General features: G+C 52.7%; 1 protein-coding gene across 1 annotated transcript in view; it reads right to left on the bottom strand.

Moving 5' to 3' along the window:
* Window positions 1–15,770, bottom strand: part of FTSJ3 (FtsJ RNA 2'-O-methyltransferase 3) — a 92,102-nt gene that overhangs the window by 55,355 nt on the left and 20,977 nt on the right. The window contains exon 5 of the mRNA XM_075349375.1: window positions 14,718–14,797. Within this exon, the coding sequence (XP_075205490.1) occupies window positions 14,718–14,797 (80 nt within the window). The remainder of the gene's footprint in view (window positions 1–14,717; window positions 14,798–15,770) is intronic.

The following is a 15,770-nucleotide window of genomic DNA, read 5'->3' as shown; positions in this document are numbered from 1 at the left end:
GAAACGGAAACCGGTCATCAGAACCACGCTTTGGGCAGCATCTGTCAGGACAGGCCCTAGGCTTGTTCACAGTGGCCTGAAAACTGGAGTGGTTAAGGAACACACTCCTTGTTCTCTGATACAGGCGGATTGAGGTCCAGTACAAAATTAATGGACGCAAATCACTAGCATCTGCGTCACTTTCGGGCAGATCAATGGGGTACATGGAGGTAGCGTCCGAGCCCCCAGTAAAGGCATCCTCCACGTCCTGCGAGTCAGCTCGTGAATCAGAGCCGCGGGACGAGGAAGGAGAGGGGACCCTGCGTCTCCTTTTAGGAGGACGGGGTCTGAGACCAGATGGAGAATCCTCTGTGAGCTTTGCTGAGCGAGCCGTAGCAGCAGAAGCGCCCTGAGAAGGGGGCTGATGCATGCTCAGCAGAGTCCGGGACAGTTGTCCCATGGAGAGAAGGATTCTGCCCAAGCCGGGGGTTCAGCCACCGGAGCCGGAGCAGCCATAGGAACCACTGGGGATGAGACTCCAGGCTGAGGCACCACCATGTTAGAGCAGGCATCACAATGTGGTTAGGCAGTAGGAGCCTACATGCAGTGCATATTGAGTACAGCCTTGCAGCCTTGCTGCTCGTGTGAGACATGCTGCTGAAGTGGGGGCTCTGAGTCAGAATGACCCCCAGCAGAGTATATAAGCAGAGTATATAATATAAGCAGGTCCACAACCGGAGGTTGTGGCTTGCCATACTGTCTGACCTTCTGCCAACCCCTCTCTGTGCCCTCCAGATCCCACAGCCCGGACCCCCAGAGAGATACTGCAGCCAGCGCCGATCGCTGTGCTGACATAAGAACGCTGATAAAATGGCGCTTCTGCCCAAGCCGGAGCGAGGAGAGGGGGCGGGGCCGGGATCCCGAGGGCCAAGGAGATATACAGGGGAGGGAAACATTTCCTCAGAGAGGAGTGTCCCTCTGCTGAGCCGAACGGCCGCTGGGCGGAGCCGCACTGTCCCTCTGCATGATTGGCATGCAGGGGCAGTGAAAACGAAACTAGGCCTCAGGCGAAGCCGGGGCCTAAATTTAACGATGCGGCCGGCGCGCAGGCACCATCGGCGCGGTTTTCTGATGAAAACCAGAGAACCGGCCGGAAATGTCAGAATACATACACAGCACACTCTCCCCAACAATAAAGTACAAGGGACCCCCGGATAATAACGTCTCAGATACTTAGCTTGTGAGACGCAGGGCCAGGTCCCTGAGGGATGAGTGCTCCGTCCGGTAGGATCCTGAAAGGGCTGCGGATGGAGACCGGTCTCCTGCAAAGCAGTGAGAACCGTGCTGGCTCCCACTTCAAGCCAGAGCCCGAGGGATGGTGAAGGAGCGCGGCATGTAAGGCTCCAGCCTTGAAATCAACCTTAACAACACCGCCGACACAGTGGGGTGAGAAGGGACATGCCGGGAGTCCAGGATTGGACCCGCTTTTCTTCAAACTCTTTCCAAAAATCAAAATCAGATGAGAATGCATGTGTGGATGTGTGCCTCCTGAACACAAAGCATTGAACTGGCTAGATTTGGTTATCCAGGGGGTGTATATGCTCGGAGGGAGGGGCTACACTTTTTAGTGTAGTACTTTGTGTGTCCTCCGGAGGCAGAAGCTATACACCCATGGTCTGGGTCTCCCATAAGGAACGATGAAGAAAAAGAGAATTTTGTTTACTTACCGTAAATTCTTTTTCTTATAGTTCCGACATGGGAGACCCAGACCATGGGGTGTATGCTACTGCCCCCCGGAGGACACACAAAGTTACTACACTCAAAAACGAGTAGCTCCTCCCTCCTAGCATATACACCCCCTGCCAGCCAGATCTAGCCAGTTTAGTGCAAAAGCTGAAGGAGGACATCCACCCACAAGAAGAGACGGAGTAAAATCCGGCAGAACCGGAACCTCTGTCTACAACAATAACAGCCGGTGAAGACACACGGAACAAGAAACCTGCCAACAGGCAATAGGGAGGGTGCTGGGTCTCCCATGTCGGAACTATAAGAAAAAGAATTTACGGTAAGTAAACAAAATTCTCTTTTTCTTTATCGTTCCTTTATGGGAGACCCAGACCATGGGACGTTCCAAAGCAGTCCATGGGTGGGAATAAACAGACACTGAGAAGCAGGCAAACCTAACTTCACAAATGGGCGACAGACGCCGGAAAAATGCGTCTGCCCAAGCCCGCGTCTGCCAAAGCATGAGCATGCCTTGGGTAGTGCTTCGAAAAAGTATGCAGACTAATTCGAGCTGGAGTCTGACAGACCTACTGAGCCGTAACCTGGTGCTTGAAAGCCCAAAAAGGCGCCGACAGGTCTGATCAAATGTGCTCTGATCCCCGGCGGGGAAGGCACTTGAGTACACTTGTAGGTCTCGGAAATGGCCGACCTAAGCCAACGAACCAGGGTCGGCATAGATGCCGAGAGACCGCTACGCTGACGAACAGTCAGCACCAGAGAGGTGCACCGCCTAATAACGGCGGTGCGAGACACATAGATCCGGAGCGGCCGCACCAGATCCAGGATATGCAACGCTTTCTTAAGCGATGAATAGGAGCCGGACAAAAGGAAGGCAGGAAAATTGCCCCGAATAAGGTGGAAGCAGTAACCGCCTTAGGGAAAAAGTCCGGAGTCGGATGAAGACCACCTTGTCTTGATGCAAAAGACCAAAAAAAGGGGGTGACTCCGAGGGAGTGCAGCCAGAACTCTCTGGCGGGAAATGATAGCCACTAGAAAGAGTACTTTCTGTGAAAGACACAACAAAGAAACCTCCCGAAGATGGCGCAAAGGGGGGTTTCCGGGAACCGGGAGGACCGGATTAAGGTCCGAGGTCTCCATAGGCCGCCGGAAGGCGGAATGATGTGGGATGCGCCCTTAAAGGAGCGCACCGGAGCCAGCCGGACGATTCGCCGCTGGCACATACTGACAGAGCCGAGACCTGTCCGTTAAAGAGGGATAGTCCTAGCTGTAGACCGGACTGTGGAAGGGACAGGAGGGTCGGCAAGGCCAAAAAAAGGTCAAAGGACACTTTGGAGCTCGAGTCATAGTGGAGATGACTTCAGGAAGGATATCAGAAGTCGCTAAGATCCAGGACTCAAGAGCTACGCCGTCATTCTGAGAATCCAGAATTCTGACGGGGAAAAAACGGACCTTTTGAGAAAAGGTCTGAACGGTCCGGAAGATGCGAAGGCAACCCAAGGAGCAGGTCAGAGTACGAAGCCTGCTTGGGTCAATCTGGAGAATGACCCGACGGCCCCCGTTACCGATCTTGCGCAGGACTCTGGACAAGAGGTAGAGGGGGAAATTCGTAAAGAGACAAAGCTGGGATCAAACATGAACCAGTGTGGCTACCGCAAAACCTGAGGATTGTGGACCACGGTAGGACAGCAGAAATAGCCTGCCTCGTAGTTTTCACATCTAGCATGTGGACTGCGGATACGGTGGACTAGGAGTCCCTTGTCCACTGAAGGATGTTGAGCCGCCATGAGTGCCAGGCGGCTGAGTGTCCCGCCTTGGAAGCTGGTGTAGGAAAACGCTGTCACGTTGTCCGACTGGACTCGAATGTGCCTAGCCGCCCACAGATGGTGAAGGCTTAGAGGGCAAGAAATACAGCCCTGATTTCCAGCACATTGATCCAGAGGGCTGATTCGGACAGAGTCCAAGCGCCCTGCGCTCCACGGTGGAGATATACTGTTCCCAAGGCGGATAGGCTAGCATCCTGGTGAGGATCACCCGGAACGGACCAGAAAAGAAGCGCCCCTGAGACAGAGTGGCCGAAGCCACCACTGAAACGAGCCCCTGGTCAGTGGCGAAGCCACCACCCCGTGGGAGGAGTGAGTTCGCTAGTACAGCGGAAAACATCCAGTCTCAGAGGACGCAGGAAAAACTGGGCAAGGAACCACTTCCATTGACGCCCTGAGAACCTCTGGTTCGAGGTCAGAGTGGACTTGGACAGAAAGACAAGCCACCCGATAGGTCAGAGTGGCGAGAGTGAACGAAGCACTCTGCTAAGAGTCAGCACTGGATGAAAACCCAACAAGAAAACCGTCCAGGGCCAAAGATCACTGCCAAACCCTAGGGGGGCAGGACCCTGATCACAGCTGCCCCAATGAGGATACTGGAGGAGCCTTGTCTGACCCCAAGGGAAGAGCCACGAATTGGACCACTCCGATTATCAAAACGCAGTCAACGCTGGTGTGAAACTGCGATTGACTCCTGCCGATAGGCATCTCTGATGCCGATGGTTGCTAGGGAATCTCCATGGAGTCTTGATTGATCCGGTGAAAAAAAACACACGGAACAAAACCAAGACTCAATGAGAAAACGCCACACCTGGCTATGCTTGAAAAGCTAAAGATCCAGGTCGGAAGCACCGCCCTCTTCGGGGACTAGGAATAGATTTAAGCAAAAATCTCAGAACCGTTCCCAGACGGGAACCGGTACAATTACTCCATTGGCCTGCCAGGAATGCCACGGCCTGTGAGAAGGTGGCGGCCTTGGAGCAGGGAGGAGATGACAGAGAAAAACTGTTTGGCGGGTGGACAGAAGTCCATCCTGTAGCCAAGGGAGATAAAGTCTCGCCCCCACTGAACGGAGACGTGTTAGAACCCTACGTCGCCAGTGGAGAGAGCCTGCCACCGACCAAGGAGGTTGTTGGCGTGGCTAAATAGCTCGGAGGAAGCTGACTCAGTGACAGCATCTCCTGCGGCCTTCTGAAGACGCAGCTTCGAGCTATTTGGTTCTATGGACCTAGGCTGACCTAGAGGACGATCAGACGGAGGAACGGAAACCACCGAAACCTCAACTGATTCCTGTCCTGGACAGGTGCCCTGGTTTAGGTTTGTGGCAAGGAAGAACACTTCCCGCCAAGAGCTTCCTTAATTTCACTCAGTTGGTTCCGAGGAAACTGGTCTCACCAAGTGGGAGCCCAGCAGGGAACCTCCATAGAGGCATCTGCCTTCCAAATCCGAAGCCACAGGAGCCTGCGGATAGCGAGGAAGGGAGCCCAGATCACCGCCGTGCGGCGTCCAGCATGGCAGACCTGGTATAGGATGAAAGAACTGAAGTCTGTAAGTTCAGGCAACCGTTTTGGCATAGAGTCCCTGTGGGAGGATGCATCTCCTCCAGAGAAGCAGAGAAGGTACAAAAAAACCGCACTGCTGTAAGCTGAGGGGAAGAAAGCTCCTGCCGTCCTCATACCGACTTGGCCCAAAGGACAACCGGGCGGACCGCAGAACCGTAAGTGAGGAGCCATCAGGCACTGACATAACGGCCCGGGCTGAGCCACCTGAGGTGAATGAGCCCACTACTTGACCACCGTTGGTGGACAGGGGAAATCCAGTCCTCAGAATCACGCTTCATGGGAAGCGATCAGAGCGGACCCTGGCTGGTCCCAGGGGCCTGAAAACTGGAGAGGTTAAGGAACACACGTTGTGTTCACCTAGATAAGGTAACACCGGCGGATTGAGGTCCAGTACAAAATTAATGTACCGTAGGATCCATATAGAGGTGCCGTCCGCCACTGATACAACTATCTGGGCTGAAAGTCTAGACACCGGAGTGGCTACCCTTGGCGGATGAGTACACTCCTTGACCACCTCAGATGGGAGGGGGAGACAGGCAGCAGAACTCCGCTGTGGGGTCTGCAGGATAGGCTGTGGGCTTGGACGCAGCGGGCTGAAAACTGGAGTGGTGAAAGAACACACTCCTCGTCATGTTTAAAGCATACTGATGCATTTCTGCCAGCGGGGAACACTTCCCCGATCAGGCGGATGGAGGTCCAGTAAAAGAATAATGGACGTAATCCAATCATTCGCATCTGCGTCACCTACGGACGGATCGTCCGAGCCCGTGGTAGAGACATCCTCCTCGTCCAGCGAGTCAGCTCGTAATCGGAGCTGCGGGACGGGGAGGACAGGGGACCCTGCGTCTCCCTGTCAGGAGGACGGGGTCTGTGTCCAGAAGGAGAGTCCCTTGTGAGCTTTGCTGAGCGAAGCAGAAAACGCCCTGAGAAGGGGGCTGCATGCTCAGCAGATGCCGGGACAGCCGACCCCTGGAGATTCCTACGGGGGTCAGCCACCGAACCGGAGCAGCTGGAGGGACCATTAATGAGCTCCCATGTATAGCCGTACGAGACTACCTGCAGGGGATAATAAAAACAGCCTGTAGTCTCGCTCTGTGACATGCTGCAGAGGTGGGGGCTCTGTCTGGAATGGCTAGAATACCCAAGACAGAGGTTCAGCCTGGGAAGAATCCCGGCTGAGGCATCTTGCTACTATCCACCACATAAGAACCGTTACAGTGTGTCGGTTCAGGCATATAAGGTTACATGCAGAACATGTAGAGCTTTGCTGCTAGAGTGAGACATGCTGCTGAGGAGGAGATTCTATGATAAAGAATTAACTCCTTCATGCCCTGAGAGTGAATAAAAGTGCACAACCAGAGGTTGTGACTTATCAGGCCGCTATATGTGTGCCCTCCAGATTCCAGCCTGGACCCCCAGCCAGATATTCCCTCCCTCTGCTGCAGAGCAGCCAGCGCCGTCCAGTGTACTAAGACGCTGAGAAAATGGCGCCAGAGCGAGGGGGGGGGGGCGGGGGTTAACCCAGAAGCGGGAATCGGAGGGCGAAGGAGATGTACAGGGGAGGGAATCATCTCCTCAGATAGGAGTGTCCTCCCCTGTGCAGAGCGGCCGGCGGGCGGCTCTGCAGCGTCCCCCTGCATGTCTGACATGCAGGGGAACGAAACGAAACTAGGCCGCGGCTGAAGCCGGGGCCTAGAGTTATACATGCGGCCGAGAATCAGGCAACATCGGCGCGGTTCCCAGTAAAAAACCGTGGAACCGGCCGGAAACACAGTAAAAAGAAGGGAATTTTGTTACTTACCGTAAATTCCTTTTCTTCTAGCTCTTATTGGGAGACCCAGACGATTGGGGTATAGCTACTGCCCTCCGGAGGCCACACAAAGCACTACACTAAAAAGTGCAAGGCCCCTCCCCTTCTGGCTATACCCCCCCGTGGTATCACGGGTTCTCCAGTTTTAGTGCCAAAGCAAGAAGGAGGAAGCCAATAACTGGTTTAAACAAATTAACTCCGAATAACGTCGGAGAACTGAAAAACCGTTCAACATGAACAACATGTGTACCCGCAAACAACAAAAAAATCCCGAAGGACAACAGGGCGGGTGCTGGGTCTCCCAATAAGAGCTAGAAGAAAAGGAATTTACGGTAAGTAACAAAATTCCCTTCTTCTTCAGCGCTCTATTGGGAGACCCAGACGATTGGGACGTCCAAAAGCTGTCCCTGGGTGGGTAAAGAAATACCTCATGTTAGAGCTGCAAAACAGCCCTCCCCTACGGGGGTGTCACTGCCGCCTGCAGGACTCTTCTACCTAAGCTGGCATCCGCCGAAGCATAGGTATGCACCTGATAATGCTTGGTGAAAGTGTGCAGACTCGACCAGGTAGCTGCCTGGCACACTTGTTGAGCCGAAGCCTGGTGTCGTAATGCCCAGGACGCACCCACGGCTCTGGTTGAGTGGGCTTTTAGCCCTGAAGGAACCGGAAGCCCCGCAGAACGGTAGGCCTCTAGAATTGGTTCTTTGATCCATCGAGCCAGGGTGGCTTTAGAAGCCTGCAACCCCTTGCGCGGACCAGCGACAAGGACAAAAAGTGCATCGGAACGGCGCATGAGCGCCGTGCGGGAAATGTAGATTCTGAGTGCTCTCACCAGATCTAGCAAACGTAAGTCCTTTTCATACCGGTGAACCGGATGAGGACAAAAGGAAGGCAAGGATATATCCTGATTAAGATGAAACGAGGATACGACCTTAGGGAGAAACTCCGGAATGGGGCGCAGCACTACCTTGTCCTGGTGGAACACCAGGAAGGGAGCCTTGGATGACAGAGCTGCCAGCTCCGACACTCGCCGAAGCGATGTGATCGCAACAAGAAACGCCACTTTCTGTGACAGGCGAGAAAAGGAAACTTCCTTCAGAGGCTCGAAAGGCGGCTTCTGGAGAGCAACTAGTACCCTGTTCAGATCCCATGGATCTAACGGCCGCCTGTACGGGGGCACAATATGACAGACCCCCTGCAGGAACGTGCGCACCTTAGGAAGACGTGCTAGACGCTTCTGAAAAAACACGGATAGTGCCGAGACTTGCCCTTTAAGGGAGCTGAGCGACAAGCCCTTTTCTAACCCCGATTGTAGGAAAGAAAGAAAAGTGGGCAATGCAAATGGCCAGGGAGACACTCCCTGAGCGGAACACCAGGATAAGAAAATCTTCCACGTTCTGTGGTAGATCTTAGCAGAAGTCGGCTTTCTAGCCTGTCTCATTGTGGCTACAACTCCTTGGGATAATCCTGCAGACGCTAGGATCCAGGACTCAATGGCCACACAGTCAGGTTCAGGGCCGCCGAATTCTGATGGAAAAACGGCCCTTGGGACAGTAAGTCTGGTCGGTCTGGAAGTGACCACGGTCGGCCGACCGTGAGATGCCACAGATCCGGATACCACGATCTCCTCGGCCAGTCTGGGGCGACGAGTCTGACGCGGCTGCAATCGGATCTGATCTTGCGTAAGACTCTGGGCAAGAGTGCCAGAGGCGGGAATACGTATGGGAGCCGGAACTGCGACCAATCCTGTACTAAGGCGTCTGCCGCCAGAGCTCTTTGATCGCGCGACCTCGCCATAAATGCCGGGACCTTGTTGTTGTGCCGGGACGCCATTAGGTCGACCTCCGGCACTCCCCAGCGGCGACAGATTTCCTGAAACGCGTCCGGGTGAAGGGACCATTCCCCTGCGTCCATGCCCTGGCGACTGAGGAAGTCTGCTTCCCAGTTTGACGCCTGGGATGTGAACCGCGGATATGGTGGATGCTGTGTCTTCCACCCACATTAGAATGCGCCGGACTTCTTGGAAGGCTTGCCGACTGCGCGTCCCTCCTTGGTGGTTGATGTATGCCACCGCTGTGGAGTTGTCCGACTGGATTCGGATCTGCTTTCCTTCCAGCCACTGTTGGAAGGCTAGTAGGGCAAGATACACTGCCCTGATTTCCAGAACATTGATCTGAAGGGTGGACTCCTGCGGAGTCCACGTTCCCTGAGCCCTGTGGTGGAGAAAAACTGCTCCCCACCCTGACAGACTCGCATCTGTCGTGACCACTGCCCAGGACGGGGGCAGGAAGGATCTTCCCTGAGACAATGAGGTGGGAAGGAGCCACCATTGTAGAGAGTCCTTGGCCGTCTGGGAGAGGGAGACTTTCCTGTCTAGTGACGTTGACTTTCCGTCCCATTGGCGGAGAATGTCCCATTGAAGTGGGCGCAGATGAAACTGCGCAAAGGGAACTGCTTCCATGGCTGCCACCATCTTCCCTAGGAAGTGCATGAGGCGCCGCAAGGGGTGCGACTGACCCTGAAGGAGAGATTGCACCCCTGTTTGAAGTGATCGCTGTTTGTTCAGCGGAAGCTTCACTATCGCTGCTAGAGTATGGAACTCCATGCCAAGATACGTGAGTGATTGGGTCGGTGACAGGATCGACTTTGGAAAGTTGATGATCCATCCGAAAGACTGTAAGGTCTCCAGCGTAGCATTCAGGCTGAGTTGGCATGCCTCTTGAGAGGGTGCCTTGACCAGTAGATCGTCTAGGTAAGGGATCACCGAGTGTCCCTGAGAGTGCAAGACTGCTACCACTGCCGCCATGACCTTGGTGAAGACCCGTGGGGCTGTCGCCAGACCGAATGGCAGCGCTACGAACTGAAGATGGTCGTCTCCTATCACAAAACGTAGAAAACGTTGATGTTCTGTAGCAATTGGCACGTGAAGATAAGCATCTTTGATGTCTATTGAGGCAAGGAAGTCTCCTCGAGACATTGAGGCAATGACAGATCGTAGGGTTTCCATCCGGAACCGCCTGGCGTGCACATGTTTGTTGAGCAGTTTTAGGTCCAGAACAGGACGGAATGAGCCGTCCTTTTTTGGAACCACAAAGAGATTGGAGTAAAACCCTCGACCCTGTTCCTGAGGAGGGACAGGGATCACTACTCCTTCCGCTCTTAGGGAGTCCACCGCCTGCAGCAGGGCATCTGCTCGGTCTGGATGTGGGGAGGTTCTGAAGAACCGAGCTGGAGGACGAGAACTGAACTCGATTCTGTACCCGCGAGACAAAATGTTTGTCACCCACCGGTCTTTGACCTGTGACATCCAAATGTCGGAAAAGCGGGAGAGCCTGCCCCCGACCGGAGATGCGGGGGGGGGGGGGGAGGCTGGAAGTCATGAGGTAGCCGCTTTAGAAGCGGTTCCTCCATTCGCTTTCTTGGGGCGTGCGTGAGCCCGCCAGGAATCTGAGACTCTTTGCGTCCTCTGAGTCCCTTTGGACGAGGAGAATTGTGTCTTGCCCGAACCTCGAAAGGACTGAAACCTCTGCTGCCATTTTTTCTGCTGAGGTTTGCTTGATCTGGGCTGGGGTAAGGAAGAGTCTTTACCCTTGGACTGTTTAATGATGTCAGCCAATGGCTCGCCAAACAGTCTCTCTCTAGATAAAGGCAAGCTGGTTAAACATTTTTTGGAACCAGCATCTGCTTTCCAGTCCTTTAACCACAAGGCTCTGCGCAAAACTACCGAATTGGCGGACGCCATTGAGGTGCGGCTGGTAGATTCTAGGACCGCATTAATAGCGTAAGACGCAAACGCAGACATCTGCGAGGTAAGGGACGCCACTTGCGGCACCGCTGGATGTATGATAGCATCCACTTTCGCTAAACCAGCTGAAATAGCTTGGAGTGCCCATACGGCAGCGAATGCTGGAGCAAACGACGCGCCGATAGCTTCATAGACAGATTTTAACCAAAGGTCCGTCTGTCTGTCATTGGCATCCTTAAGTGAAGCGCCATCCTCCACTGCAACTATGGATCTAGCTGCAAGTTTGGAAATCGGGGGGTCTACTTTTGGACACTGGGTCCAGCGCTTGACCACATCAGGGGGGAAAGGAAAACGTGTATCCTTAGAACGTTTAGAGAAACGCCTTTCTGGATGAGCGTCGTGTTTCTGGATTGACTCTCTGAAGTCGGAGTGATCCAAGAAAGCACTCAATTTACGCTTGGGATAGAGGAAACGAAACTTCTCCTGCTCTGCAGCTGCCTCTTCTGCTGAAGGGGCTGGGGGAGAAATATCCAACAGTCTATTGATGGCTGAGATAAGCTCGTTTACCATGGCGTCCCCATCCGGGGTATCCAGATTGAGAGGGGTTCCAGGATAAGACTCCTGATCACTCTCTTCAGACGCATCACAGGGCGACTGATTGCGCTGAGACCCTGAGCAGTGTGATGACGTTGAGGGTCTTTCCCAGCGAGCTCGCTTAGGGTGGCTGGGGCTATCATCTGAGTCACAATACTCAGCCTGGGAAGCCGGGGACCCCCTTGCAGTCTGGATTAATTCCAACTGAGGGGGATTAGAGGACAGAGACCTCGCCGTGTCCATAGACTGAGCCCCAGACATGGATTGCAAAGTTTCAAGGATTTTTGCCATAGTCACAGACATTCCGTCAGCAAAAACTGCAAAGTCTGTCCCTGACACCGGGGCAGGACTTACAAGCGCCTCAGCCTGGGTCACTACCCCTCCGGACTCCGGCTGGCGAAGCAGCACCGGATCTGAGCATTGCACACAATGGGGGTCTTTGGAACCTGCTGGTAGAGCAGCCCCACATGCAGCACACGCAGTGTACACAGCCCTAGCCTTGGCAGCCTTGCGTTTTGTGGATGACATGTTGCTGCCTCCTCAGAGCGATCTGGGGTATCCAGCCAGGAAGCGACCTCACAGTGCAAGCAATAAATAAATATATATATCTGGTGGCACAGTACACCAATACACACTGAGGCACTAGAGGGGCCAGCTGAAATGCCGCTTACCGCCCGCTTAAGAGCGGGTGTGTGATCTCCAAAAGCCCCCTAGTCCAGGTCTCCCAGAGCCTTGCGTCCTTCCTCCAGCCAGCCTGCATGTAATGGCTGCCGGCGTCCTAGGAGAGGGAGGAGGGCGGGCCCTGGGCGTTCCTGACTAAGAGCGGGAAGCCTGCTTCCCTCTGTGCCTAGTGAGAGGGCTGGAGCATGTAAATCAGGCTCCAGCCCTCGTCGCTGCCGCGAAACAGCGTCTCTCCCCTACCCTGATTGACAGGGTGGGGGCGGGAACGAAGCGGAGCTAGGCAGCAAAAGCCGGGGACTGGATTTATAAACGCCGCCGCCGTAAAAGCGCGGTCGGCGTGTCCCCGGCGCACTACAAGTCACAGCAGCGCCGCCGGTCCAATGGGGGTCGGCGCTGCGTTCCCACAACACAAAAGTCCCCCAGTAAACTGCAGGAACACCAACTCAATCGTTACGGTCCCCGGCGCACTACAACACCCAGCCAGCCCGGAGTGTGTCTGTGCCTGCCGGGGACACAGAGTACCTGTATGATGCAGGGCCATGTCCCTGAATGTACTCCTGCTCCGTATCCATCAGGTTCAACTGGGTCTGTGGATGGAGCCCGGCGTCAGAGCTTAGAGGCCGGCAGGATCCCACTTCCACAGAGCCCTACAAGGGGATGTGGAAGGAAAACAGCATGTGGGGCTCCAGCCTCTGTACCAGCAATAGGTACCTCAACCTTACAACACCATCCACGGGTGAGAAGGGAGCATGCTGGGGGCCCTATATGGGCCCTCTTTTCTTCCATCCGAAATAGTCAGCAGCTACTGCTGACTAAAATCTGTGGAGCTATGCGTGGATGTCTGACCTCCTTCGCACAAAGCTTGAAAACTGGAGAACCCGTGATACCACGGGGGGGTATAGCCAGAAGGGGAAAGGCCTTGCACTTTTTAGTGTAGTGCTTTGTGTGGCCTCCGGAGGGCAGTAGCTATACCCCAATCGTCTGGGTCTCCCAATAGAGCGCTGAAGAAAGCAGCATTATCAAGCATCACTGTCCCCCACATTAAAAGTGCCCCACATTGCAGAAAGGACCCTCTGAATAACGTCTCTATACTTAGCTTTGAGACGCAGGGTCCAGTCCCTGGTGGGGTGGGGGTCCAGTGCTCCTTCCAGCAGGGTCCTGCACAAGGGCTGCGGATGGAGGCCGGTCTCCTGCAAGGCAGAGAGAACCGTGTTGGCTCCAACTTCAAGCCAGAGCCACTAGGGATGGTGAAGGAGCGCGGCATGAAGGGCTCCTGCCCTGAATCAACCTTAACAGCACTGCCGCCAGGGGAGTGTGAAGGGACATGCCGGGAGTCCAGTGGACCCACTTTTCTTCCAAATCTTTAGAAAAAAATAAAAAATAAAAAAAAAAAATCAACTTTTCTTCCAAAGAGAATACATGTGTGTGCCTCCTGACACAAAGCAAAAAACTGGCTAGATCTGGCTGGCAGGGGGTGTATATGCTAGGAGGGAGGAGCTACACGTTTTTGAGTGTAGTAACTTTGTGTGTCCTCCGGGGGGCAGTAGCATACACCCCATGGTCTGGGTCTCCCATAAAGGAACGATAAAGAAATACCTCTTCGCAACACCCCTACATTATCCATAATGTCTAGTGAGGCGCAAAAAGGGTCTCAAATCCTTAATAAACATGGCGTGTGCCCCAGAATTCAAATGCATTTTTATTACTCCGCCATTATATGGTAAATTAACCCTCTCATGATACAGGAAATTTTTGTTTTTGCTCTTTATAAAAAAAAATGTGAAAAAATTGTGAAAAACAAATGCCACTGGCGTCATTACAGCAGGAGAGGTGTTACAATGAGTATGTACACATAATCGTAAATACCAATACCAATTCCTATGATGATATTTACCTGCTTTACTCTATGTACACATTTATACTAATTAATATCCCCATTGGTGACCATATAATATGTATTTTTATTTCAAACCTCTCCTGTTTATGTCACCTTTTTGATGCTGCGTCCTCTCCGTTGAATTGTGTGACTTTATTAATAAAGTTTTTTGTTATTATAGGGGTTGCCTGCGGACAACCTCTTCTGATTCCACATGTTTCCCCAGGTAAAATAATAAAGCCTATACTCCCCTCCTGTACCGGCGCCGTTCCAGAGGTGGCGGAGCTCACGTGGGTTTGTGACGTTACACCAGCCCCACATCCAATCAGCTCCAGCTTCTGTCTCCCCGTCTTTAGACCAAACGAGCAATCAACAGGAAGTGAGCTCAGCCGCAGCGCTCACTTCCTGTTGATTAACATGTTTAGTCCAAAGGTGAAGAGACAGAAGCTGGCGCTGATTGGATGTGGGGCTGGTGTAACGTCACAAACCCACGTGAGCCCCGCCACCTCTGGAATGGCGCCGGTACAGGAGGGGAGTATAGGCTTTATTATTTTACCTGAGGGAAACATGTGGAATCAGAAGTTGTCCTAGTAGTGGGCAAGCCCCTGTAATACATACTTTTGAGGCTTATTAGCATTGTTTTTTTTGTTTGTTATGCACCAATGAACAAAGCCTAAGGGCCATGGAGCTTTTTTCTCTTTTCTCCCCCAAGACACTGCACTTGTGACCTACTGCTGGACCACAGCCCCATTTGGTTTGTTCTAGACTAGAATGTACATGGTGCATGGCTAATGTATTATGATGGGCTTACAACAATTACATCATATATAAAGAAGTTTTAGTAGCCAATAACTGGACCACATTTTGTAGATTCGGACCTATTGGGGTGTCTTGCTGGATTTACCTGTCTGCAGGACTCACTGGTTATATCGTCCTGAAAAGTGACAACATTAGGGATTGGTTTAATTGGCACAAGATCAACCCCTGGAAAAAAAAGAAGAAACGTTATCAGAATAAGAACACACAGTTTAGGTCACTGATCTAAAAATACAGTCTAACATAAGAGTAATAAAGTCTACGAGTACTAGGTGGGTTGTTCTTTGACCAGCAGTTGTCGGACCACATATCAATGTATGCACATTAGGTGGAATACACTAATATTTCTAAAGAGTAATAGGTATACACTGCTGTCATTTCAGGAATTGTGCCACTCTTGTACACAGGCCTTGTCGGGTATTACAACAGATCAATGCCAGCCAGACACTTATTATGGACAAGAATGGCATTATCCCTGTAACAAAAAGAGGTTCTATTTCCACGCACCAAAAATGAAGGGAATTTTGTTTACTTACCGTAAATTCCTTTTCTTCTAGCTCCAATTGGGAGACCCAGACAATTGGGTGTATAGCTTATGCCTCCGGAGGCCACACAAAGTATTACACTAAAAGTGTAAAGCCCCTCCCCTTCTGCCTATACACCCCCCGTGCATCACGGGTTCCTCAGTTTTAGTGCAAAAGCAAGAAGGAGGAAAGCAAATAAATTGGTTTAAAGTAACTTCAATCCGAAAAAATCTCGGAGAACTGAAACCATTCAACATGAACAACATGTGTACACGAAAAAACAACAGCCCGAAGGGAACAGGGCGGGTGCTGGGTCTCCCAATTGGAGCTAGAAGAAAAGGAATTTACGGTAAGTAAACAAAATTCCCTTCTTCTTTGTCGCTCCATTGGGAGACCCAGACAATTGGGACATCCAAAAGCTGTCCCTGGGTGGGTAAAATAATACCTCGTAATAGAGCCGTAAAACGGCCCCTACCTACAGGTGGGCAACCGCCGCCTGAAGGACTCGTCTACCTAGGCTGGCATCCGCCGAAGCGTAGGTATGCACCTGATAGTGTATGGTGAAAGTGTGCAGGCTCGACCAGGTAGCCGCCTGGCACACCTGCTGAGCCGTAGCC

The sequence above is a fragment of the Anomaloglossus baeobatrachus genome, chromosome 5 (assembly GCF_048569485.1).
Source record: "Anomaloglossus baeobatrachus isolate aAnoBae1 chromosome 5, aAnoBae1.hap1, whole genome shotgun sequence".
NCBI classification, from domain to species: Eukaryota; Metazoa; Chordata; class Amphibia; order Anura; family Aromobatidae; genus Anomaloglossus; species Anomaloglossus baeobatrachus.
Note: the sequence above shows the minus strand (reverse complement) of the source record. Positions and strands in the feature narration are given on the sequence as shown.